The sequence below is a fragment of the Callorhinus ursinus genome, unplaced genomic scaffold, assembly GCF_003265705.2.
Source record: "Callorhinus ursinus isolate GAN/ISIS: 27379988/994484 unplaced genomic scaffold, GSC_fseal_2.0 scaffold45, whole genome shotgun sequence".
NCBI classification, from domain to species: domain Eukaryota; kingdom Metazoa; phylum Chordata; class Mammalia; order Carnivora; family Otariidae; genus Callorhinus; species Callorhinus ursinus.
The window spans coordinates 3,481,030-3,506,849 of record NW_027397107.1 but is presented as its reverse complement, the minus strand read 5'-3'; the positions used below and the strand labels follow the sequence as shown (position 1 = coordinate 3,506,849).

Genomic DNA, 25,820 nt, shown 5'->3' with positions numbered 1-25,820 from the left:
TGTGTGTGTGTGTGTGTGTGTGTGTGTGTGTGTGTGTGTGTGTGTGTTTTGTAGGAGAGTGAAGATTTTGTGCAGGGACCAGGAGGCAAACTGCTTTGAAGCTGAGGTGGGCAAGTTTCAAAAAGGCTGACACAGGGGAATGCTAAAGCAGGACCAGCATTACCTGAGAGACTGTGGGAAATGCAGAATCTTGGGCTCAGCTCAAACTGCCTGAATCAGCCTTTGCATTTTAACAGGATCCTTGGGCAATCTGTATGCGCATTACAGTTTGAGAGGCACTGGTCTAGAATACATGAAAACAAACATGTAATTATTAAAGTCAAAGAAAATAAAAGTCTATCCCATTACTTCCTAAAGTTATCTCAAACACCACAAGCTAGTATGTGATTTCACTCTCTGGCCTGTAGGATAAAATCCCAAATCCTTAGCTTGGGATTCACTTCATAGTCATATTTTCCCATAGATATCTCCTGATTTGTCCTGTTTTAATTTCTGTTTAGGTCAAGCCTGCCTGCCTTTTATCTGTTGGTTATAGACCATAAGCATTCCTCTTCCACACTTTATTGATAAGATTTCTGCCTTTTTTGGGGGCATCTTTCCAACCTTATCTAGCAGTATTGCTATGGTTTCATTTTTCTGACATCATCCCCAACTTTATCTACAAAGTACATCTTGCATATTCTGCCTTAGTAGTAGTCCAAACCCTGAGATCCGTTAGGGCCGGTGCGGCCTGGGTCTCTCTGGAGCCCCAGTACTTGGCATGGGCTGTCCCACAGAGCCGGGATCAGTAAACACTCCTTGCCTGAGTCGGAGAGAAGAGGTTCAAGAGCGTGGCCACCCATTATTTCCCTAAGGGACCATCCACACACAGACTCATGTTCCCTTGGGGGGTGGGGGGCGGGGGGATCCGTTTCCTCCTATTGGCTCTGCTTCCTAAGAGGAATGAGCAGCCCTTCATCACGATATTGGATACAGTCAGATGGAATACATTCTTGGGGCACGGGGAGGGTGTTCACGGCCCGATGGTGGTTTGAAACATCCACCTCAGCAGGTCTGTTCTTAGTGACCCATGGGGCCCCGGGAAGGAGTGCCTGTCCAGGTGTCTGCACCTGACTCGGGGTGTGGGCCACGGCAGGCCTCTCAGTAGATCACCCTGCACGTGGGCTGGGGTAGCCCAGGTCCTGTGTTTGCAGTCCACGGAGCGTGCACCGTCCCTGCGTTCCATCCTGGCTGTGCAGAGGTGCGGTTAGCACCTCCCCACCCCCCCGTAAAAGAGTCTAGGAAATCCTGTGAGAGACGGAGTCTGTCACACCCCGCCCTGTCCCTCGCTCCAGGCCTCCTGCAGGTTGTACGCCAGGTGGCCTCTGTTTTGCCGTCATTTGTTCAATGCGACGGACCTGTGGCTCTGCCTTGTCATTTTAAGGAATTACAAATGACAATGTTTTTAAGCATACAGAGCTAAGCTGGGAATGCTGAACACTGTGTCGAAGATTCGAGGACAGGTGAAAACCACCGGCTACCCCCAGACGGAAGGCTTGCTGGGCGACTGTATGCTGAAGTACGGGAAGGAGCTGGGCGAAGGCTCCGCGTTCGGTGAGTGTGCACAGCGCCTGGATCAGCGGCGAGCACCTCCTGCCCGGCCGAGATGCACAATGCCACCTTTTTTTTTTTTTTTTTTTTTAACCATTTATTTATTTACTTAGAGTGCAGGGTGGGGGCGGCGTGCAGAGGGAGAAGGAGAGAGAATCCTCAAGCAGACTCCCTGCTAAAACATTCATTAGTCACAGAGGGTAACAATATCTTTCAGAGCAATAGAAGGTGAATTTTATTTTATTCCATGGGTGAATGTGGACAAGATGGCCTATTCCTTATCCTGAAGGCAGACTCGTTGAGGGGACAGGTGAGGGTGCCGGGCAGGGCCTCACAGCCAAGGCCAGTCCTGCAGTGCACCTGCCATGGTGACTGGGCAGGGGGCTGGATGGGCAGACAGTTTGATGGCTTCCCAGGTCCCTAGCAACGTAAGGGAACTTGTGTTAAGGAGGAGAGCTGATGTCAGGGGGCATCAGGAGCGGATAGGTTGCTTGCCGTTCTGAGGAAGAGACTGTACTATCGGATGCTTTCCTTTCAGGGCCACATGGTAGAACCTTCTTGAAGTGCAGAAGCCTCAGTGGGTGGAGGCTGAGCCCCATGTCCTTGTGGAATCCGTAGCACTAAGCCTGAGCAAGGGGGAGGAATGTCAGGTCCATGGAAGTGATGGCCAATATTCAGAATTAATTTTTGGAATCTCCAGAGAAATATTTGGAAATGTTTCTGTCAAAGTCGAATTTGACATTTCGGGGCGTGGGTCCTGGTGGCAGAGGGGTCAGAAACAGTAGCTTCCGTTTCTGATCAGTTGGGCAAGAAAGAGTCCCCAGGCTGGGGAGGGATGTCTCATCTTTATCTTGGAATGATTTGGACTCGAGAGTGAGTTAAGGACATTTAGGGGGAATGAAGCTACCAGTGGGTCAAAATGGAGTCCTGGCCAGCCATAGTTTAGAATAAGAGTTTCCACTTCTATTTTGCGAGGTCCTATACCATGCACTATCTAGTTTATTTTTAAAAAAGTGAGATGAGTCTTCATTGCTATCGCTTTTTTGCAGGTGAATAAACTGTGCATGGCTGGACTAGTAGGTGCAACAACTTGAAGGTCAAAATTTACTAGAAATGCAGATTGTTGGGCTGCCTCTTAAGGTCTTTTTCTAGCCTGAGAGTTGAGAGATGCCATGCTCTACATGTTTATGAGGTCAATTTGGAAAACTCCAATACAGGAAAAATAGTTTGGTCTGGTGCATCACATCCCAGAGATACCTTTGAGAGAAACTGCAGCCCTCGTTCTGCTCAGCCACCAGGACTCCCGCTTGCAAATTCCTGTGGATTAGTTGGCACCGAGATACCAGGGCTTAATCCAGCAAAAGTTGCCCAGCACTGCCCAAGCCCGAGCGTGGCTGGCCCGGGCCTCATTGTAGGAGCAAACCTTGCCCATCCTGCTGAAAGGCTGTCCCATGTGACCCTGCCAGGCTTTCTTTGACATCAGAAAGGGTCAGGAGTCTTAGAACCATCTAAAGGAGATGGTGAGTGACCTCAAGATCTAGTAGCTAGAAGCTGACAGGAGGTTTTTTTCATTTATTTCTATTGTAACCTTTCTTGGTTGATACTTAGCCCTGATGAATGAATCCTTTTATAGTTTACAAAGAGGGATTTTGTTCCCGAACTTCTAAGGAACCCTAGGTGCCAGTTCACAAAACTGGAAATTTCCCTGCTCTCTGAAAGTAGAGCATTCCTACGAGTCCTTTTATAAACCAAAATGGTGTAAAGCAAAGAAGAAATTACTATTAATTTATGTGGAAAAATTTGGGGGTGTTACCAGACCCCCAAAATAACCTCTCCTAGGCTTTTCTCATACCTTAGTCTTGCTTGTGCATGCACAGAATAAGTCGAGACAGAGCACAGATGTTCACAGACACAGCTCAAAGCCGTGGCGGCTGGATGCTGGGGTACCGTGTGCTGTTCTCATGACTTGGGGTACACATCACCTCTCTAATAACTTGCTGCAAAACAAAGGCTGAATGTTATTCTCATTTTGCCTTTTTTTTTTTTTTTAGTGAAAGCAAAAATCCTCTTTGGATTTTTTTCAGTTAGCAAAACCAAGTACTAATGTAGGTCTTTTGTAAAGGTGATGGGGTTCAGCGTGAACTTTCGAAAAGCGGGGGATACCTGTACCAGTTTTTAAAGAGGAGCTTTATCCCCATCTAGTGGCCAAAATGGGAAATGCTTTGGTCTCTCTCAGCGTCCAACCTTTATTTTATATAGTGGAGAGAAAACAGAAGGTAGAGGAAAATACAGACCTTAAGGAGACTTTCTTTCTCGCGTTCTTCTTCTTCTTCTTTTTTTTTTTTTCTGAGTCAGGATTCACCAGTCCCGGGGGGAGGACCTTTTTGCACCGTCATCCACAAACTTTTGGGAAGGAATTAAATAAATACCACCATTTTCCTCAAGGACTCTGCTAAAGAAACTTTTCTTATTTGCATTTTCTATTCAAGGCAATGCATTGATAGAAGTTGGGGAATCCATGAAGCTAATGGCTGAGGTGAAAGACTCTCTTGATATTAACGTAAAGCAAACTTTTATTGACCCACTTCAGTTACTCCAAGACAAAGATCTAAAAGAGATTGGGGTAAGTCTTCCAGGCTATAAATCTACCCATTGCTCCTTAAAACAATGTCTATATTGAAAAATCATTAGAATGCTTCTGTAAGGATTCAGTGAAAGCATCATCTTATCATGGGTGCTGGAAGAATCATCCATATTTACCTGGCTCACTGGGAAAAAGGCCCAGAACCTCTTAGCCCTTTCTTCTGTATTTTATTGAAGCCAGCTAGCTGAAAGCCGAGATGAAAGAAGCATATTTCCACAACCATTTCTCACCTAACAAAATGACCCCATAACTCCATAGTAGGATTTTTGTAATCAAAAGCATCCCGTAGTAGTCCTATCTTTTGACACTTTGCACCAGACCCGTAGTCATGATTTGTTACTGCCTCTCAAGGAAATCAGTATCTGGGAATTGACATTTTACATTTGGAAAACTGTTAGCAATGGCCTTGGAGAGCACACATGGGAGCTCTCAGGGACCTGTCGGTGATCACATGCCACTTGCTTGATGGTGTTTTTGTATATGTGCAAAAACAGACTTGAGAGTTCTACCCCGCCGGGACTTCTACTCTGGAGGGGCAGCCTGTGCTGACTTCTGACCCTGTTAGGGAGCTGCCCTGAGGACCTGCCTCCAGGCACCTTCAGGAGTGATCCGAATGCAAGCCCAGGCCAGCTTGGAAGTCATTTGAACCTGGGAGATGTCCCATTTCCTTTCTTCAGGCCCAGCAGTTCTTGTGGGGGGACCCCTGGACCAGCAGCATCAGCATCACATGTGACAAAGGCAAATACTTGAGCCGTCTTCCAGATTTCCCGAACGGGAAGTCCTAGATGCCTGTATGGGCATTAGAATCTGCACGGAAACCAGAGGGTGTGGAGGGGACTTCAGGGAGGTTGAATGAAAACCAAAAGCAACCATTCAGGGACTCCTGGAACATTCAGCAACCCTGCTCCCTAGTATGCCTTTCATCCCCTACTTGCCGGGTCCTCTTTCCCGTCCATGTCGGGGAGACAGTGTCCTTCCTGCCCTCTGAAGCCAGGCCTCCACTGGGCCCTGGAGGCCATGGCCATCCATGGCCATTGTCCTGTCTCCTGAATCTCCGTTCTTCCCTTTCTAGCTCTTGGCTTCTTGCATTAACATCTAGAAGCTTGAGCTCGGCAGCCCTGGACTCGAGGCCTCATGCCTTGCCCCTTCCAGCGCACTGTCCACACCACGCCCAGCGTGGCCTTAGATGGAGACCCTCCGGAGCTGCCCACTGGTGGCCGCTTCCAGATCCGCCACCTTAGCCCTGATTCTCTGGCCTCTCCTTCCCTCTGGGGTCTGGTCCCTGGCCCCTTCCCAGTGCTGCCCAGCCTCCCTGCAATACTTGCAGCCCCCGGGGATAGCTCTGTTCACTTTCTCCCCCTCCCCTCCCCTCCCCTCCCGGCTTAGTCACTCACCTCTCAGATCTCAGATGCTCTTTGTTTTGGGAAGCCTTTGCTCTCTCCTGGTTTGATCAGGTGCTCCTGTGTTCCCCTGTGCCTTGAGCCTCCCTGCTTCTACTCCTCTGTTGTTGGGCAGTAAGCGCCTCGGGGTGAGGAGTCCTGCTTTGTTCACTTGTGGGACCACAGACTCAGGACGGGGTTTGTGCTTGCAAATTATCAAAGAACAGATGACCTGGGGAGAAGGGACGTTCTGGGGGACCTGGGGATACCAGAACAGCCTTCCCAAATGCAAAACCTTAAAATCAGAGACCCCCTTGGCTGAAATATATAATACGCCGTTTCTTCTTGTGCTGTTGTCCTTGAGGAAAACCCAGAGTCCTCTGGGCAACGTAGCTCTTCCACTGGACCGGCTTGAGAGCTGGCTGTGGACACAAGTGTGGACCAGACAAATGTGCAGAACACACCTGTACTTCAGTGTCGGCCCTCCCTGTGCAACAAAATAATATCCTAAGGGGCATCTCGTTCCTCAGCTGCTGTTTGATACAGAAACACTGTAAACCTACACTTCAGTCTATACCTCAGTCATGCGATGATCAAGAGTTCAGAGTCTGTTCAGAAGCGTTCACGGTCTCCACTGTGTTTCTGCGTTTCAGACGCCGGGAGTGGAGAACCTGCTCATTTAAGACCAGCTGACTTATACCTGTAAAGGGTTAATGGATTCCAAACATTTCTTGGCCCATAAGCAGCCAGGCTGGCCCTCCCCATTCCCATTTTATAACCACACACAGAGGCCCAGAGGGAATGCCAGATTTGTCCAGAGTCACAGAACATACAGGAAAGATGCTTCTGGCTTTTTATCCCGTATGCTGTTTTTGCCGGTTCATTATGGAAGTAGAACCAGTGCTGTTCACTAAAATGCATAGTAACGTTACCTGCATGCTTCAGTGGGATGGGCTGGTTTTGTGGATACATTCAATAGCAAATACCTGTTTTCCAAGGATTACAGGTGTAAACTCTTCCAGGCCTCTCCCTTGCCCTATACAGCTGAGCTGTCTCCAGCATTTCTGACACGGGATCCCTCTGCTTGAACACAGACTGTGATGGGGAGTTTACTACCACACAAGGCAGCCCATTCCATGAGTGGACAGATCGAATATTTACAATTGTTACATTTTGTTAAAGAGATCCTATTTTTCTTTAAAGCAATCTCACCTTTCAGAGGTTGTAAATGTTTGTACTCTGTATACATATTCATCGATGGCATTTATTGAACGTGTTCTATAATTGGGAACTTTATGGGATATGCATAAGTATTCTAGGGGCTACTAGAAAAATTTCTGCTTTTATAATCTAGCTCTTAGGACTTGACAGTAGTGCCAAAGGAAATGTGCTTATTTTTGGTGTAATTTAGTTGGACCTTATCTGGACATTAAAAGAGCTTAAGTGAGGGGTCCTATAAAGAACTTTGGAAAATGGAATCTGAGTGCTGATACTGTGTCCTCATGTTCCATATAGATACTCATTCACTCTGCCATCCATCCACCCACCCACACGTCTACCAATCCATCCAACCATCCATCCACCCACCCATCTACCCGTCTTCCATCTGCCGCCCAGCTGCCCACCAACCCACCCACCCAATCAACCACCCACCCAACCAATGACTCAGCCACCCATCCATCCACCTACACACCCACCTACCCATCCGCCCGCCCACCCATCCATCCATCCGTCTGCCTACCCACCCACCTGCCCATCCAGCCACCCATCCATCCACCCACCTACCCACTAACCCACCCATCCGCCCGCCCACCCATCCACCCACCCATCTGCTTACCCACCCACCTGCCCATCCAGCCACCCATCCATCCACCCACCTACCCACTAACCCACCCATCCGCCCACCCTCCCATCCATCCATCCACACAAAGATATTCCTTGAGGGTCTGCAGTAAAGGTGGCCTCAAGTGGATGCTGAGGGCACACAGACATGTAGGATGTGTCCTTGCCCCTAGAGTGTAGGCGGACACAAAGCAATGGCTATTTTCACGGAAACAACAAAGGTTTCTTTGCCCCGTGTTCTGAGTGTACAGTTCTCTGAAGGACTCCTTTGTCTTGTTTAGCACCACCTGAAAAAGCTGGAAGGCCGCCGCCTGGATTATGATTATAAAAAGAAGCGAGTAGGTAAGATACCAGATGAAGAAGTCAGACAAGCAGTAGAAAAATTTGAAGAGTCAAAGGAGTTGGCTGAAAGAAGCATGTTTAATTTTTTAGAAAACGATGTAAGTATTTAAACCAAACAGGAGACTTTAATGTGATTAAAAACACTGAATATATGACTAGGACCAACATGTGGAGACGCTCTGGAGCCTCAGTTTACAAAAGCTTCCAGAATTTTCTGTAGCCATTATCTATCTCCTGCCTCAGAAATGGCTTCGGACATTTGGCAAGCCCCAACTCAGACCTCCGGTCTCGAGAAATCCTTTTCATCCCAGGATTGCCCCCGAGGTGTGCTCCTGGTGGCCCCGGGGAGGGGGGTTGTTTGCGGAGTTAGATAGCGGACCGGCCTTCGTATTGGAGGCCAGAGCGTGGTGGTTCTGTGGGAGAATGGAAAGCCCGTATCGTGGGGTCTTTGCGGTTTGGCTGAGACTGAGAGAAGCACCATGTAAGGCAGATGTTTGAGGAGGGGCAGCTCTCTGATGCCTTCACTTGTCATCGGGAACGTTCAGATAGCAGAGCATGACCTGCACTGTTCAGCGGTACTTGCGTGGTGGCGCTCGTGAGCTTGGGGATCGTGAAGGCCTCGACACAGATCCCTCAGAAATGCAAAATATTCTGTCATACTGTGATTCCTACCCGCTTATATTTTATTTGTCCAAGGGAAGCTAGATTCAACGTACCGAAGAGGCATGGTCACCCCCTCCTGCGCATCATGGAGGCTGAAGGCTTCCCTCCTTTGCCTCGGTGATGAGGCCTTCGGTGTTTGTGGCTGCCCGATTGGAAGAGCCTTCTGCCACCTGCGTGTCTCTGGCATCCCTGTCCTAAACTTGGCCTTGGCAGTGCCCTGTGCTGTTCTGGCCCAGCCTTAGCTTTGTACCCTATTTGTTGACCTTTCAAACCTGTGGAGACAAGTTGGAGGATTTATTTATCTGCAAAACCATGTTCCACTTCCAATGGTTCATTAAAAGGTATATCAGGGTCTTGCATTTTCAAGTTAAGTCAAACAAAATGTACTGAGCAGCTTTTATTTGCTGCGGTGATGTGTGGGGGAATTATGTTCAGTGTTGACAGGACACTGATCCTGGAGAAAATGATTTGAAAATCCCCACGCCCACAAAACCTGAGTGCTGAAAAGTACACTCCATTATGCTTCTCCTTTCAATAGTTTATCAGGTTTTTTACATCTTATGGGAAATGGGAAGAGGTGTAACCATAATAAACCATTATTTGTTTATTTTCCCTTAAAAATATCGATTTTCTCTTGAAATTGTCCCGAAGCCATCGGCAATTTTGGTTTTGTTTTGTCTCAGATTGCCGTATTTAATCTTTTGAAGTATTCAGCACGTGGTTTTGGAGTGTGACGTATCGGATGCGTCTGATCCTTACCAGGCCATGGCAAACGTCGTCCTTCCGGTCCTGCGCCTGGTAGTGGCGGATTTAAACTCTGAGGTTGAATCTCGTGTGTCACACGGGCTGCCTGCCCCGTGTGCTTTTTCATTCATGAAGCACGATGATGATGGGCTTTTTGCAAAGCCCTCCTTAGGGGTCTCCTTCAGTTTCTCTGTCTCTGCCAGTTCCCCCAATTGACATGTTTTCCCTTCAAGGTCAAGCAGAAGTCAGGAATGATCCCTTCCGTATGGAAACTCGGTCACTTGTCCCTTGGCTGACAGTGACCGTATTCGCAAATGCATGGACTGCCTCCCACCCCGCCCCGGCACGAGTAAGAGCTAGGTCTTAACTCCAGCCCTGCAGGGGAACTGCAGTGTGTCCCCTGAGGTGTCCTGGGTGCAGGGCACCCCCGTTCACCTCTGGGGAGCCTGAGTTGCTCCCTCAGTTCCGGCAGGTGGTGCTGGCTCGTTTCACGGATGGCCTGTTGCTTCTGCCCTCTGACAGAAGCCCCTGGAAACCAGCCACGCAGGTGGGAGGAGACGGAGATCAGACGACAGCTAAGGACTTTTGAGCCGCCTAGGCTCCTTCCCTTTCTCTGGTCTCGTCTCCTCGTGCCGTCTTTAACCGCGGGGCTCACCCGGGTGCTCTGCCTGCTGATTCCTGCGGGCATGGCCATAGCAGTGCCAAAGCGGTTAGTGGTGATGACAGGGACGATGGTGACAGTGGCAAAGGGCCATGTGCTGAGTGACTCATGCTGGAGCCTGAGGGGGTGCTGGGGGCGGCCCCTCTAGCATGGCACGCCTGCTTTCACTGTTTCCCCTTCCTGGGCTTATGGTTGAGGACGCTCGCAAGTTGCCGTGTAGGCTCCAGAAGGCTGCCTGCCTTCTTCTGTTCTTGGGGCAACAGCAATCAGGCCCAGAAGGGCTGTCTTGACCTTTTCTGTGTCGGTGTGTCTGGGTCATACCCGGGTGGCCTGGCGGTCCTGTGGATGAGGCACGGTCTAGAAAATCTTCTCCACCTCAGCCCTCGGACCTGATAGGCGGATGCGGAGGTGGCTGGTGTTTGGGGATCAGCAGCAGGTGCCTGGGTGGGGAAGACAAAGAAGCGGTGCGTGGGGGGAGGACGCTTTCACGGAGCTCCCAGCCCCGCCCTTGCCCTTCTCTACACCCAGGCCAGCCCCAGGGCCCTGGAGCCCACAGCACCCTGACTTCCTGCTCTCTGTGCGTCACCAGCTCCTGTCCAACCTTTGCCACTTGGCCCCTTCTATCTCTGGCTGCTGTCTTTCTGGGTGAGGAGGCTCAGGAAGAGGAGTGATGCTTCAGGACGGCTGGGGTTTCTTCCAGGAACCGATCCTGCCACTAAAGATGGCTGGGGTCTTAATTCCCAGGTAAACACGGTGGGTCTGTTGGCCCCGCCTTTGTCCAGGGGCTTGGACTGCGCTTGCACCTGAAGTGGCACCTGCCACCATCCAGGTGCGTGCCTGCTCCCCGGGGATGTGGTGGCAGACAGCCGAGGGCCTGGCGCTTCCTCCAGACACAGGTGGGAGATGCTGGTACCATCGTGAGCTAGAGATTTGGGGCTGTCAGTCAGAGCTGGCCACCCCTTTGCGTTCTAGGTGAGGAACGGACGCAGAAGCCAGGTTGGAACCAAGGGGCCGCCCTTTTCACTGATGAGAACACCCAGTAGTTATACCCTATGGGCCTCCTGGGCAGTGGTGCTGGAGGGGATGGCACGGACCTACGCATGTCCAGCTAGGACTTCTGCTCCTTCTGTTCTCAGTTGACCAAAGCCACCCTGCTCGGCTCTCCAGACACACTCTGAGACATGGGGCCTCTGGTCATGCAAAGCTGGCTTTGGGGGCAGAATAAGCCATCCTGCTAATTAAGGAACGTTCCCTGATCTCCTCCCCGGCAGGAGTGAAGAGGGACTGGAGGAGTCACATAAGCAGAGTGGTGTGAATGAAGGGGGCGGTGGTGTGTCCGTGGCCTGGCGCCACCCGCCCATCTCTGCCTGGCACTGACGGTTCAAACCCCAGAGTCTCACTCTCCAGGGGACGGGGAGGGGGGGTATCTTGTTCAGCCCTCACATCTTGTAGCCATGGCTAAGACACAAGAAAAGCTTCACCAGATAACGCCAGAGATCTGCCTGGTTTGAGGAGAGCCCCGACTGAGACGCACAGAGTTGTTTTTTTCTGCAATCTCCAAATGCAGATTATGTAACCCTTGCCTAGGATTTTCTGGCCAACGGACCATTTGTGGGGCTTTCCAGGGACTGGTTGCTCATCTGTCCTCACATCTCAATTCTCCCAACTGAGAAACAAACAGGGACAGCTGAACAAGGGTCACATACTGGCCCCTTGCTCAGAGGATGGGACCTTCTGGAAATCCATGTGGGCAGCTTGGGCCTGGGCCCACAATAGGACTCTAACTACCTACCCCAGGACTGAAGTCTAGACCTTGGGGCCCGTAGGGGGAGTGAGGCGGGCAGAGCAGAAAGGCAGATCTTGGCAAACCCACATTCTTAAAGAATACAGGCCTCAGAGTCAGGCTCCACTTATCGCCTGTTCAGTGCTGGGTGCCGACACCCTGGTTGTTGGGGGCCCCCCGACCTCCTCAGTCAGACAGAGCACCCCTGTACCTGTGATGTGGAAAGAAGGGAGGGGTGGTGTGAGGGACCCGAATCGGTCACTCCGACATTCCCAAGGAAACTGACGTCTATTTTCCTGTCTGAATTTGGCAGAGTTGTGAGTGGGAGAACCAAAGAGAAGTCTCCTTTGGCCCCACACTGGAGTCCTTGGTTGTCTTGTCAGTCGGAGCTGGATTGGAGACCTTGGGCATCTCTTCACCTCTTGCTTGTGGAGTTAGCATCATTATTCCGTGCACAGATGCAAGCCCGGAGGTGTTTTGGTCCACCAGCTTTCCCGGGAGCCCCGAGGGTTAGGCCTGGCGGGGCTCCCCCTAGGAGAGGGGCCCCTGTGCCCATTGCAATTCGCTCTGAGGTAGGGGTGCGGGAAATTGAGCAGGTTGGTTGCCCGCCTTCGCCATTTCTTGGGAATGGCCTGTTAACACTCTCCTTCTGTCTTTGCAGAGAAGTCTATTCCTCACCCCTTGACATCATGGAATGTAGGTCTTTGACTTTGGCAAGGGCCAGAGAGAGCACCTAGAATATCCCCATTCCAGGCCCGTGAGGCCAGACACCTGCACTTTTCTCTAGCTCTCCTGGTCCACATCTCCTGCCTGCGGGTCCTCCCTCCATCCGTGGGCTCCTGCAATAAGTGGGGTTACCGGATTGCAGATTCCTGGGTTCTTTCCTTTGGTCCGGGGTGGCATTTTCCTAAATTCATTCCACAGGCTGTAGTAGGTTGCACTAATAATGTCTCTACGCTCCAATGAGTTTGCCAAACCCTCACGCGGACAAAACTAAGCAGGTTTTCTTGAATCCAAGACTTTTCAGTCTTTATATGATAATGTGAAAAATTGGTCTCGAAGAGATTCCTAAGGCAGGGCACACCGGGGAGTTCCTCAAACTTGTTTGACCTTCCACATCATTGTTATTATTGCTGTCGTTTCAAGGGACTGGTGACAGGTGGCACAAGGTACATTAGGAAAAACTGGGCTCGCGGAAGGAAAGGCACACCCAACAAGGAGCGAACCACCTGAAATCTGATTCTGGTTTCACTTCTGCTCAACTGTTTGCCCCTGGAAAGTCACCTTGACCTACACATGTCAGGCACGACGTGAGCAACTACATGCCAGAAACCCTTTGGGAATCTGAAGTGGAGAATGGAAGCATAAGGGGCTGTTATTTCGGCTACTAAGTTCATTGCCTTGCTCAGACTTTCTCAGAAACTCTCAGTAAAGCTCTCGCCCCATTAGCAAAGTCGTCTGTTTAAGATCGGACTCCTCTAGCTTCTCCGGGGAGTCCAGAAGGAGTGGAGGTCTTTGATACGATGGAGCAAGAGATCACTTGGATAACCGCAATTCAGATCGAAGATGCTCTCTCCATTGGAAATATGCCATTTTCAGTTGTGAAAGGGCATGGCTTGTCACATTCCAGAAGAGGTGCATTTCCTTATTCTTGCATGCCAGGCTCGCTGCAGATTCCAGGCATCTGGAGGGTGCAGGGCGTTACCTACTGACATCCCTGTCATCCCTCCTCGTGCCGTGGTCTTCGGGGTGTGCCTCTCCACCCACTTACCCGGCTGCTAACCAGTCCTGTGGTAACTAGTTGCTGAAGGGTCTGAGGAGGAGAGGTCACAGCCCGGCTCCTACTTGGCCGCTGTGTCCATCACCTTCTGCAGAGTGCTAATCTTACTTACTACAAGGTGCAGTCCTTGGAGCCATCCTGCCTTTGGGTTCAGCCCAGATCCTTGGCACTTGGTCTGCAGGTCACCCCAGTGGCTCAGGTCCAATTCAAGTGTCCCTGGGGCCACGGCCCGGGGACTTCTTGTATTTGTAGTCCACAGTAGTATGGGGACGTCAGTGCTCTGCCTCCATCCCCAGGGCTCAGTACCCCCAACAACCTCATGTGCTTATAATCAGCCCTTGGTTTGCACATGACGAGAGGGTTTTGAAGGAGAGTGCGTCCACGGGCGACACCCCGGAGATACACCGAGTCTTGCCCCGGGGGAGGGAGCGGGGACGCGTGGAGTGGGGTGCCATCGGCCGTGAAGCCCGCATGAGGCATCTTCACACCTCGTGCTCTGCCTCTGCTCCCCCTGTGTACCTCCTTCTTCGACTCTGACCCTCCTGCCTCCCTCTTCTAGGACCCTGTGATGACACTGGGCCACCCAGATAACCCAGGTCATCCTCTAGTTCAAGACCCTTAACTCAATCACACCCACAGAGTCCCTTTTGCCCGGGAGGGTGACATAGTCACAGCTTTGGGGAGATGGGCTTGGGTGTCTTTGGGGGCCATTTTTCTCTCCACCACAAGCTCTTTCTGGTTCCTTTGCCCCGGGTGCCTTCCTAGTCCTCGCCCCACCATCTGCCAGCACCGTGGCCCGTACCTGGACCCTCCCTCCTTCTCCTATAGCTTACTGGGAAGTCTGAGTTTCTTGCTTCAGGCACCTGGCCAGGTGTGACCCACCCTGACGGTGAACGCGCTTTACTCGGAGCCGGGAGCTCTGTGTCTGTGGTGCGTGGTCACACTTCACTCGCAAAGTGCCACCAGAGAGGGGCAGTGTTGGTCTCAGCCGGAAGTAGAGTTATACCTGTCTTATCCCAGGCGACCTTCCCGGAGTCAACAGGTGGATTTGGCAGATTGAGTGGTGTGGCCAGTGGAAGAAACGCTTTACCTTCCGGACAGGTACTTGCGAGGTCTGGCTTTATTGCTACCTTGGTTCTGCCTGTCCAGGTGTTGAATCCTACCTGGGGTTTGGGAGGCAGAGACCCCCCGCACGCACCTTGCTGCTTATGGCCCGGGAATAACCGGAAGCCTCCGTTTTCTGGCACGGGGAGGCACATAAGCCCCTTGTGGCACCACGTGGCTTCCCTGCCAGCAAGAACTTTGCAGTACCGCCTCTCCAGTAGTTTGCATTGAGCACCTACTGTATGCAGGCACCATGCAGCACCGCTGTTCTCTCCCAAGGGGCCTTGGGATTCATTTCCTTCCCAAAGTCAGCCATCCAACGAATAGTGACAGATGCATCTCTAGATTACATAACTTGTCTGAGCCAAGCAGACAGGAGATCTGGTGCTCTTTCCCTCCCTCTCTCCCCGCCCCCTGTATGTTTCCAGGAATACTCATTTTTTTCACTGCTCCTTTGAAAAGAGAAATGTCAAACATATCTCAAAGTGGGGATTAAAATAGAAGTTAACTTTACTGAAGGCAGTGAGGTGTGACACAGATCGGACCAGACCCGCCGCTCCCGCCCCACTGGGGAGCACAGTTCCTGCTTCGGCAGATTCTGCTGTGGTCGAGTTGGGCCGTGGCACTGGACGTGTTTAAACGTGAAAGCCAGAGAGGTGAAACTTAAGAAATCCTTAGAATTTCTGAGGGGCCAGCTGTCTTTATTTTGTTTATTGGGTTTTGGGAAATTTAAGGCTAGGCTTGGTGCTTTTCTGGCCCCAGGCGCAGCAAAGCGACTGTAACACGATGGGATTTCCTTGTTTGGATGCGGAGCACAGCGGGGCACCAGTGGAATGCCGTGGGTGTCTTAGGTGTGCACTGAGCCCGTGTTTATGCGTGCATAGGGAAAGCGAGTGTAGGGCAGCCAAAGCAGGGTCTGTAGCAACAAATGGAAGCAGCTTGGGTCTTTGAAGGTGGACCAATCCATGGTTGCTTTTACGGGGTGAATAAGCAGGGCAGACGCCGCCCTCAAGCTGCTTAGCATGTGGGAATGATGCATAGGCTTTGGGGAAGCTTTGGAAGAGGGGGGATTGATTTTGGTTTGTGACCTTCTCCAGATATGGGGGTCACGGGGCTCTTGCTGGGGGTCCTTATCACCTCAACCCAGAGGTCCTGCGTCCGAGGCTTGCCGACATCAGCGTCATGAATCCCGCTTTTCTGGGGCAGCTGTTCAGACGCATGGGGGAAGCGGGGGAAGCTCCCACAGGGGACGCCTCTCCCTCAACCCATGCATCCCCTGGTCTTCCAGCCTTTCTTACGTTATAGAACTTTTCTACTTTAGTTTTTCCATCCACTGAGATTTGGTCATTCATTTCATAAATGTCTTGATTCAAGGGACTGAGAGATACAAGAGGCTGTAGAGTTCATTCCTTTCGGCTGTTACGTTTCATGGCCATGATTTTGTGTGGACAGCAGCGAGACACAGGGAGCTGGCAAGTGTTTGCCCTGGTGCCCACCCTCCCCTGGTTTCCGTTCTTAGGTGAGAACAGCTTAATTTACTTAGCTCCCTGATTTGACTTAGCTAGAAGATGCCCGAAGAGACGTTTCACTGAGGAAGAGGTTCATTTACTCAGTGCTGGCTTCCCATGTCATTGGAAAGCTTTATCTCTGTGTTCAGATCCATGAGCTTTAGAGCACAAAAATCTCCTGAGGGTGTCATCTAATTGGGAAAACCAGCTTCCATTGAGCTAAAGCAAATTTTAATCACAAATAAATTTGAACATGGTTTTCCAGAATATACAGCTTTCTACTGCCACCCGCGTGATGATGACGTGGTGTAAGGAAATGAAATGGACCAGAGCCGGGGAAGACGCGGGGCTTCCCTGCGAAGCTGGGTCTTTGTTGCTGGTCCCGCCTCTCTCTCTCTCTCTCTCTCTCTCTCTCTCTCTCTCTTTCTCTCTCTTTCTCTCTTTCTCTCTCTCTCTGAATATTACACAGACCTTGGGATAATTGTCCACTTTTGCTGCAGGTAGAACAAGTCAGCCAGTTGGCTGTGTTTATAGAGGCAGCTTTAGACTATCACAAACAGTCCACGGAGATCCTGCAGGAGTTACAGAGCAATCTGCAGATGCGGTAAGAGCCTTCACGTGCCCTGCCAGCCCGGGGCTGCAGAGTAAACTCCATCTGAATCAGTCCCTCTGTCTGCCTGTCCCTCCGTCTGCCCCTTCCCACCGCCCCATTCTGTTTTGAATTTTCTTAGCTGGCTTTCATGGTTGGGTTGGTTGGGTGTCGATAGCACTGAAGTAATAAGTACATGGCTCTGGCCAAAGGGACAGAGCTGGGAAAAGCAATCTGGCAGCTTTTTTCCTTTTTTGTTTCATGAAAGCCCTTTTCCATGACCTGTGTTCAGGGCAACCCGATGGAGCTGCTCACCCGACAGAGCTGTCCCGGCTTCATTGCTGATTTGAGAGCTTAAGCCGGGGTGGTGATGGCACGTACCTCCTTGCCAACGTGTAGGGATGTGGAGAAGTGTGCGATGTTATGCAGAAAGTGTGTAAATATCTGGAAAAAAGATGTGTTTCTATTTCACCAGTACAGATAGCAGGCCACGTTTGTAATACCGACTCAGAGAGGTACTGAAAGAGTCAAAAATGCCTTCTGAATGATCAAAGGAAGATGGCTGTTCCCCTTAGGTTTTAATGATGATGTATTCTATATTTCTCTGAAAATTAGTAATATCACATGTAGTAGGCCCAGTAACCCTATTAATTAATATAGTGGGTTAAAAACACCTACCCCATTCTTGACCAGGTTTGGTAACCGAATATTGTTTTACGTGGGATGATAATGAATACATTTGGAGGGATGTTTGCTTAAATCAGTGGCAGAATTCTCAGGTGTGGCCGGTCTCTGAAGCATCCACTTCTTTGCGGGGGGGAGGGGGGAGGCATGCATGCAGTGCCCACCTGGTCACGTTTGTGTATTTCTCTCTCTGCATGAGCAGAAGGGGAGAAAAGGCAGCTAACGTTGCTGGGCGCCCCGTATAACCTGGCACCTGACAGGGGCCACAGAGACTCTGTGAGAGACCCACACTTTCAAATACATAGCGGAAAACTATGCCGGGGATATCACCCCTATCACTTTGAGCTACTTAGGAACCCATGCGTAAAAATTACCCCATTCACAACCACCACCTCTCCCCCAAGTTCGTAGGCTCCCCAAGGCAGTGCAAACGTACATTTGGAAGCACGGCTTTCTTCATCTGATGATCTTAAAATGTGTGTTTCAGAATATCAGCTGCATCCAGTGTCCCCAGACGAGAGTATAAGCCACGGCCCATCAAAAGGAGTCCTAGTGAGCTCAATGGGGTGTCCACCACCTCATCGGCAAAGACAGCAGGTAGGATGATCATTCTGTGGGGCTCAGTGTGCTCCGGACGGGGGCCTTTGCTTACTGCTGTATTTGCTGTGAGACCCTGAATTTTTTTCTTTGGTTGTTTGGTTATTGCCACCCCCCTTTCCTCTCAGGAATGCTCCTTTTCCTGCTTCCTGGTTTTGGATACTTAACGTCAAGTTTCAAAAACCAGCCCCAGGAAGAATTCCACCACTTACTGCCTTCTGATATGTTAAAACCCTGGCCAGGGCACCAGAGAGCTTCCTGGTTCTCTGTATTTACATTTTGAAAGAGTTCAAAATATTTCACTAGTTTTTTTAAAAACAAGTTTGAACGAGCATTTCTTGGGCACCTGCTGGATGCTAGGCACTGTCTTAAGTGCTGCATCATTATTTTCTCGTTAGATGCATGACACAGCTACATCCTCGGATAAGATGATCTGAAGGAGAAAAACAACATTCAGTTGGTATAAGTCGTGCTGTAGTTTCTCGCACTATTTTCTGTTTTTCAAATACAAGGTCATACCGGGTGTGGTGTTCTGCAGTTTGCTTTCTCTTGGAGTTATTCCCATGTCATGCATATAGATCTACCTCTGTCCCCCTATTTTTTAATGGCTTCATAGCTTTCCATTATTTATACCATTTCCCTATTAATGGACCCTACGGTTGTTTCCAGTTGTTTGCTAAAAGCAATACACTGTATCTGCTTCCATGTGCTGATGGGCAAGTCTTCCTTGGAAGTGAAATTGCTAAGTTAGAGTGAATGCATATGTTAAATGACAGTAGCTACTGCCAAATGACCTTCCCAAACGGGCACCCTACTCTTGATGTAGTAATGCCTGTCTCCCCATACCCGGGTCTTTTGACTTCCATTTTTGCTAAGCATTCATGGGTTAAAAAGAGCATTCAATCTTACTTTGCCTTTCTGTGGTAACTAGTGAAGCTGAACTTTCCCCCCACCCTGTAGTTCAGTTTGCCATTTGTATTTTCTTAGGTCTGAACTGTGTGTTCGTGTAATTTATTCTTTTTCCTTTAGGTTGTTTACTTTGCCTTATTGATTCATACGCATTCTTTACGTATGGGGCTGTTAATAGGTTTTTTCCCCAGTTTATTGTTGCGTTTTTTTTTTTTTAAGTTTTATTAATTTAAGTGATCTCTGCACCCAACATGGGGCTTAAACTCATGACCTCGAGCTCAAGAGTCAGATGCTCTTCTAACTGAGCCAGCCGGGGGCCCCTGTTGTTGCGATTTTAGAGTTCCTTATATATTCTGAATATAAGTCCTTTGACGAATGTGTGGTTTGTAAATATTTTCTTTCACTCTGTAGCTTCTTTTTATTCTTCTAACAGGGTTTTTGACAGATCAAAAGTTTTTAATTGTGGTGAAGTAATTTCTCATTTCTTCCTTTTAAGATCGTGCTTTTGGTGTCAAGTCTGAGCTTTCTCTGACTGAACAAGTTCTCCTGTGCTTTTTCCCCAGAGTTGTACACAGTTACATTTCAGTCCATGGGCCACTCTGAGTTAATTTTTGTATGAGGCTGAAGTCGAAGTTCACTTATTTGCCCATGGATTTCAAACTACCTCTCCATAGCACACCCGTCCGTGGGATTTTCTTCCAACACTATTGCTATCCTTTAAGATTTCTTTTTCAATTAAAAAATAAAAATGATGGGACTAATCTGTGTATATAGTTCTCAAAAGAAAATGGTGCTACCAGACCTTTAATAAAAAGCAGATCTCTCCCTTTCTACCCTCTCCCCATCTTCATTTCCTGCTCTCAGAAGAACCCACTTTCGGCTCTTTGTTTGGTATTTAGCTCCATTGTTCTAAATGATATGCTTCTATTGCTAGTTCTTGATTTTGTGGTTTGGGATACTGTCTGTGGTTTCCTGATATGGCAGATGAAGACTGCGCTCCCTGTCCTCAGCCTCCCGTGTGCTGCTCTCCCCACCTCCTCTTTCCTCCTTCCAAGTTACTCATAATCACTGTTTTCATCCTGTCGCCATCACTTTGACCATGCGCAAGGCCCCACTCCACGCTGGTGTGTTAAATGTCATTGCCTCTACTTCTTGGTCAAGACGTGGGCAGCCCCGTGACTTACCTGGCTCTTCTTGGGTAACGTAAGTCCTCCTCTCACTTGAGTGTGTGGATGCAGGATCTTGATTTGAAGCTGGGCTCCCCCTCCTCAAGCTCTGGCCTATTGTAGGGCAAAGACTGGTGTCAGCAAAGGGATTGTAGTTGGCTTCTCCTCTCTTTTTCCATCTACCACTTCTGTTCTTAAAACTCCAGGGAACATATTTCAAGCTCTCTTATAGGTCTTTTTATTTTTATTTTGTAGGTTTTATTTGTTTATTTGACAGAGAAAGACACAGTGAGAGAGGGAACACGAGCAGGGGGAGTGGGAGAGGGAGAAGCAGGCTTCCAGTGGAGCAGGGAGCCCGATGCGGGGCTCGATCCCAGGATCCTGAGATCGTGACCTGAGCCGAAGGCAGACGCTTAATGACTGAGCCACCCAGGCGCCCCTCTTACGGGTCTTTTTAAATGTCTCCCTTGACTTGATGTGAACTAGGAAGAACGTAAACACACACCCCCCTCTTCAGACTCTCCAGAAATTTCTCTAAAAACCCTTTCTGATCTCCATCTCCTGACCCATCTATAGCATAGATAAGGTTGGGATGAAGAGTCGTGAAAACTAGTTTCCTATCTCTTCTAATTTGGTCTGTGTGTTTGCAGTTTCTACATGGCAGTCTCCTGCACGTCCATTTTTGTTTTTTAACAGTTCTGAAGCCGCAGCGGTAACTTCCATTTTTATATCCTGTATCAATATTTACAATGTTATGAGCATTAAAATAATATTCACAGCTGTATCACACAGTGTACTATCATTACGTTTCCACTGTCATTCAACTTTTTATTGTTGGTTACTCTAGCTTCATCCTAAGTCTTGAAGCTGGGTGGTGCTAAGTCCTCTAACGTTGGTCTTTTTCAAAGCTCTTTGATTTCTATGAAAGAGATCATGCTCAGATTTTGATTTGGTTGAGGTTGAATCTATGAATCAATTCAGTGGGGATTTGTAGCTTAACAACATGGAGTTTTCCAGTCTTGAACATAGTCTATTTTCCACATCAGTTTTCTTAATTTCTTTCTGCCATGTTTTGCTGTTTTCAGCAGATAAGTCTTATACACTTTTAAATCAGTCTCTCAATACTTCATATTTTTCATGACTTTAAACATCATTTTTATAAAATTTCAATGACCGACTTTTTATTGCTATGTATGGACATACAGTTGATTTTTATATATTCGCCTTGTGTCCTGCCATGTTGCTAAATTCACTTATTAGTTTCAGCAGCTTTTTTGTAGATCCTGTAGTTTTTCCATATAGATGATCATGTCATCTACAAATAAAGATTTACTGGATGTTAAGATGCCTTTTATTTGTTTTTCTTGCCTTTTTGTACCTGCTAGACCCTCCAGTATAATGTTGAATAGAATAGTTGGTGTGGACCTGCTTGCCTTGTTTTTGATGTGAGAAGGGTAACATTCTGTATCTCATAATTAAGTCCGATGTTAGCTGTAGGTTTTTCATAGATGCCTTCTATCAGATAGAATTCCCTTCCAGTCATAGTTTGCTGAGAGTTTTTATCAGGAATGAATTTTTTTGGCCATCTATGGAAATGATAATATGTTTTTTCTTTTAGTTTGTTAACAAGGTGAGTTTTGTTAAATTAATTAAAGCAATCATATTCATGGGATAAACCCTTTGTGAGAAAGTTTTTTTTAAAGACAGTTAATTTTAGAATAGTTTTAGATTTATAGCAAATTTGCAGAGATAGTACGCACCATTCCTATATACGCAAAACTGTTCCCTTATTATTTTTTTCCCTTATTATTAACATCTTAGGAGTTTGGGACACCTAGTGAACCTGTATTGCTACATTATTATATTCAGATTTCCTTAATTTTTACCTAATGTCCTTTTTCTGTTCCAACATCCCATCCAAGACAGTGCATTACATTTAGTCATGATATCTGCTTAGACTCCTCTTGGCTATGATGGTTTCTAAGACTTTCTTTGTTTTTAAGAGCTTGGCAGCTCTGGGGAGCAGTGTTCAGGTATTTTGTAGAATGTCCCTCAGTTGAGATTTGTCTGATATTTTTTTTCATGATGAGACTGGTGATATGGAATTGGGGATATGAAATTGGAAGACCACAGAGGCCAAGTGCCATTCTCAGGGTATCAACATGAAATATTACTATTCATGTTAATTGTAATCGATGCTTTTGCTGACCACCTGGCTGAGGCAGTATTTGTCAGCTTTCTCTGTAAAGTTACTCTTTAAAATATTTCCCTGTGCAAAGGTTTTTAATTACAAATTAAATTTCCTTATAGATGTGAGGCTATTGAAGTTATCTGTTTCTTTTTGAGTGAGTTTTGGTAGTTTGTGTCTTTCATGGCATTTGTCCATTTCATCTAAGTTGCCAGATTTATTGGGATAAAGTTGTTAATATATTCCCTTATTTTCCTTGTAAGATTATATATAGACTTTGTAGTGATGTCACGGCTCTCTTTTCTGATAGGAAATTTGTGTCTTCTCTGTGTATAGATGTATCAGTCTCAAACAACCAGTTTTCTGTTGCGTTGATTCTCTATTGTTTACTGTTTTCTAGTTCATTGAGTTGCACTTTGATCTTTATCATTTCATTTCTTCTTTGGATTTCATTTGCTCTTCTTCATCTAATTTCTTAAGGTTGAGGCTGAGGTCACTGAGTCCTTTCTTCCATCCTAATCTGTGTGTTTAGTGCTGGTTTTTCCCTCGAAGTACTGCTTTAGCAGTGCCCCATAGATCTTGGTATGTTGCCTTCACTTTCATCCTCTTAAAAATAGTTTCTAGTTTCATGTTTGATATCCTCTTTAACCTATGGTTTATTTTGAGGTATGTTATTTAGTTTCCATATATTTGGGGGGATTTTCCCTATCTTTCTGTTTTAGATTTCCAATTAATTCCATTTTTCTTGGATAACATACTCCAAATGACTTGTACCCTTTAAAATTTTTTGAAACTTCCTTTTTATGACCCAGGATACAATCCATCTTAGTAAATGTTCATTGCTTGAAATGCACATGTATTCTGTTCTTGTTGGGTGAAGGGTTCTACAAAGGCCAATTTGGTCAAATTGTTTGATAACATAGTTCAAGTTACCTGTACTTTGTAGATATTTTGTCTAGTCTTTTCTATTAGTTTTCAGGCAAGGGGTATTGAGATCTCTGACTGTAATTATGAAGTTGTCTCTTCCTGTTCTTTCAGAATTCTATCAGAATTATGGCAGTTCTATCAGAATTATGGGAAGATCGGTTATATGCCCCTCCCCTCCCTTTGTTCTCATTGTTAAATTTGATAACTCATACTGTTTTTAATGACGGGAAATTTTTTTTTTAATGCTTTAAGTATCCTGATCTATTCTCTCTCATTTTTTTCTTTTTAAAATCCTATTAGATGCTGAAACTTCCGTCTCGTTCTCTTTGGCTCCTCTTTTCCTTCTTGCTTTCTAGATTTTTGTTCTTTTTACTTTGTTCTCTGAGAAAATTTCACCTTCTGTATTTTTTTTTTTGCTTGTACCCGTTCATTTATTTCGCCCATCTATTGAATTTCTTTTTCCAATTGAATAAACTTAAAATAACACAAATTTATTGTCTGTCTTAAGGTTCTGGAGGTTAGAAGTCCTAACATCAAGGTGTTGGTGTTTTTTTCAGGAGGCTCTGGGGAAGAATCTCTTACCTTGTCTCATCTACCTTCTAGAGGCTGCCTGCATTCTGTGGCTTGTGGCCCCTCGTTCCATGTTCAAAGCCAGCAGTGGACCATCTTCCAAGCTGTCTGACTTCTGCTTGCAGTGTCCTACCTCCTTCTCTGACTGTCACTCTCCTGCCTTCCTCTTCTAAGGTCCCTTGTGATTACGTGGTGATAAAATTGGGCCCACCCACATCATTCAGAGTTACCGTTCCGTCTCGAGATCTATAATTTCATCACATCTGCAGATCCCCTTCTGCCACATAAAGAAAGGATCCACAGGTGCTGGGGTGTGGACATCTGGGGTGGGGAGTGGGGAGATGGTTATTACTCTGCTTATCGCACCAATAGCCAGATTTTTAAATTTTAACGTGCAGTTTGAGAAGTCATTAGATTCTTCATGTCCCTCTAAGAATATTAATCATACTTTCTATGTGTGTGTCTTGTTACCACTGCCCACCTCCCCTGGTTGTGAGGGAATAAGGGATGCTCTGCTGAGGGAGGTGCATTGGTTTCTGGTTTTCTGGGTGTTTGCGTCCTCATTGCCCTGACTTTGTAGTTCAGGTCCCTGCCCTCATGTCTCCTTCCTGGAGGCAGATGCCTGGGCTCCCCAGTGCTTGGTGGAGACCTGGGATGGGAGGACTCATCTGGCCATTCTTTTCCCGGAACGCCAGCCAGTCATCCAGCTTCCAGTCCATACCAACTCTAGGCTTTGGGTGTCCTCAGGGCCCGCTTCTGGAGCATCTTCGAGAACCATTCTGGGCTTCATTTCTTCCATCTGCCGCATCCACTTTCCAGCTATTTCTCACATTCTTCACGATTTCTGGTCTGCCAGCGTGTTCATTCTTGTTTCCCAACGTCACTTGGGAAATTTTAAAAATACCTATTTTATAATTGATGGTGATTCGAGATTGAAAGGAAGGCTGCAGTCTTGTACTCAGTCTGTGGTGTCAGCAGGAACCCCCCTCAGGTCCTTCAGCGTGTGTGTCCCCCTGGACGCGTCTCTCTGCTGTTTGTCGCCCAAGGTGGCTTTGGATGCCGAGTGACTATAGACATAATGAACCTTATATCATAGGACAATGATTCTTTTCTCAATTATTTTTTCATCATTCTGATTTCAAGGAGGTAAAGCCACAGTTTTGGACTGGAATATTTTTAACGTCAGGTTTTTAGCAGAGAAGATAGGCCTTGGCCTGAAAGCCTTTTGCAGGCAAGAGTACCCAGCTTGAATTTACTAAAATTGTCTATTTTAGGGGTGCCTGGGTGGCTCAGTCAGTTAAGTGTCTGACTTCTGATTTCGGCTCAGGTGGTGATCTCAGGGTCGAGGGATTGAGTCCTGCATCTGGCTCTACAGTGGACGTGGAGTCTGCTTGAGGATTCTCCCTCTCCCTCTGCCCTTCCCCCAGTTGTGCGCACACGTGCTCTTTCTCTCAAAAAAAAAAAATTGTGTATTTTCCATCATAATTAGTCCCCTGGTTACAGTCTCTATGGCATGTGGCACTAGTTTTCAATTTACATCTTTGATGTAACATTTCATTTAAAGTTATTTGCTCTCTCTTTTTCTCTCTCAAAAAAAATTCTTTGACGTTATTTGAATAAAATTGACTTCCTTAAAATATTGTCAAGAGCACACCCAGGCATAGTACCCTGGAGAGTTCTTTTGTATCGTATTAGGATAATACCCGTTTCTGTCTTTTTTTTTTTAAAGACCCCAAAGTGTAACCAGTGCTCAACAAAATAGGATTTTCTCACTCATGCAGCAGTCCACGATGGGTGGTGCTCCCAGTGTCCGTGGAGTCACTTGGGCCTGGGCCGATGGCAGCTCTTCCAGCTTCATCATGTGGCTTCCATGTTGTCCTGGCCGTCACCACGCCAGCCAGCAGGAAGGGGAGAAAGAACAGTGGTCCAGGCTAGACATTTCCTCTTAAGCCAGCAAGACAGAAGTGATAGTCTCACAAGCAGGGATGAGAACGGAATCAGAGGACCATGGGTGGTGGCCGAGTGGGGGATGCGGTCACTGGTTGGGCAGCCATAGCAGGGCCAATGGGAAGCACACAGCCAGGTGCTAGTGTGTAGAGAGATGGAATTCTGCTGGACAGGAATGGCAAGGCCCCTTGGCCATGGTCGAG

General features: G+C 47.7%; 1 protein-coding gene across 10 annotated transcripts in view; it reads left to right on the top strand.

Moving 5' to 3' along the window:
- The window catches only part of SH3GL3 (SH3 domain containing GRB2 like 3, endophilin A3), a 152,541-nt gene that overhangs the window by 104,011 nt on the left and 22,710 nt on the right, over nt 1–25,820 (top strand). For 9 of the 10 annotated variants that reach the window (XR_012375141.1, XR_012375140.1, XR_012375139.1 and 6 more), the window contains 5 exons: nt 1,450–1,593; nt 4,080–4,213; nt 7,737–7,895; nt 16,541–16,644; nt 17,801–17,910. Coding sequence is in view for 6 of the 10 variants with exons in the window: in XM_073882188.1 (XP_073738289.1) it covers nt 1,450–1,593; nt 4,080–4,213; nt 7,737–7,895; nt 16,541–16,644; nt 17,801–17,910 (651 nt within the window). In the remaining 4 variants the exon portion in view is untranslated. The remainder of the gene's footprint in view (nt 1–1,449; nt 1,594–4,079; nt 4,214–7,736; nt 7,896–16,540; nt 16,645–17,800; nt 17,911–25,820) is intronic. The other variant, XM_025892940.2, reaches the window with a different exon arrangement.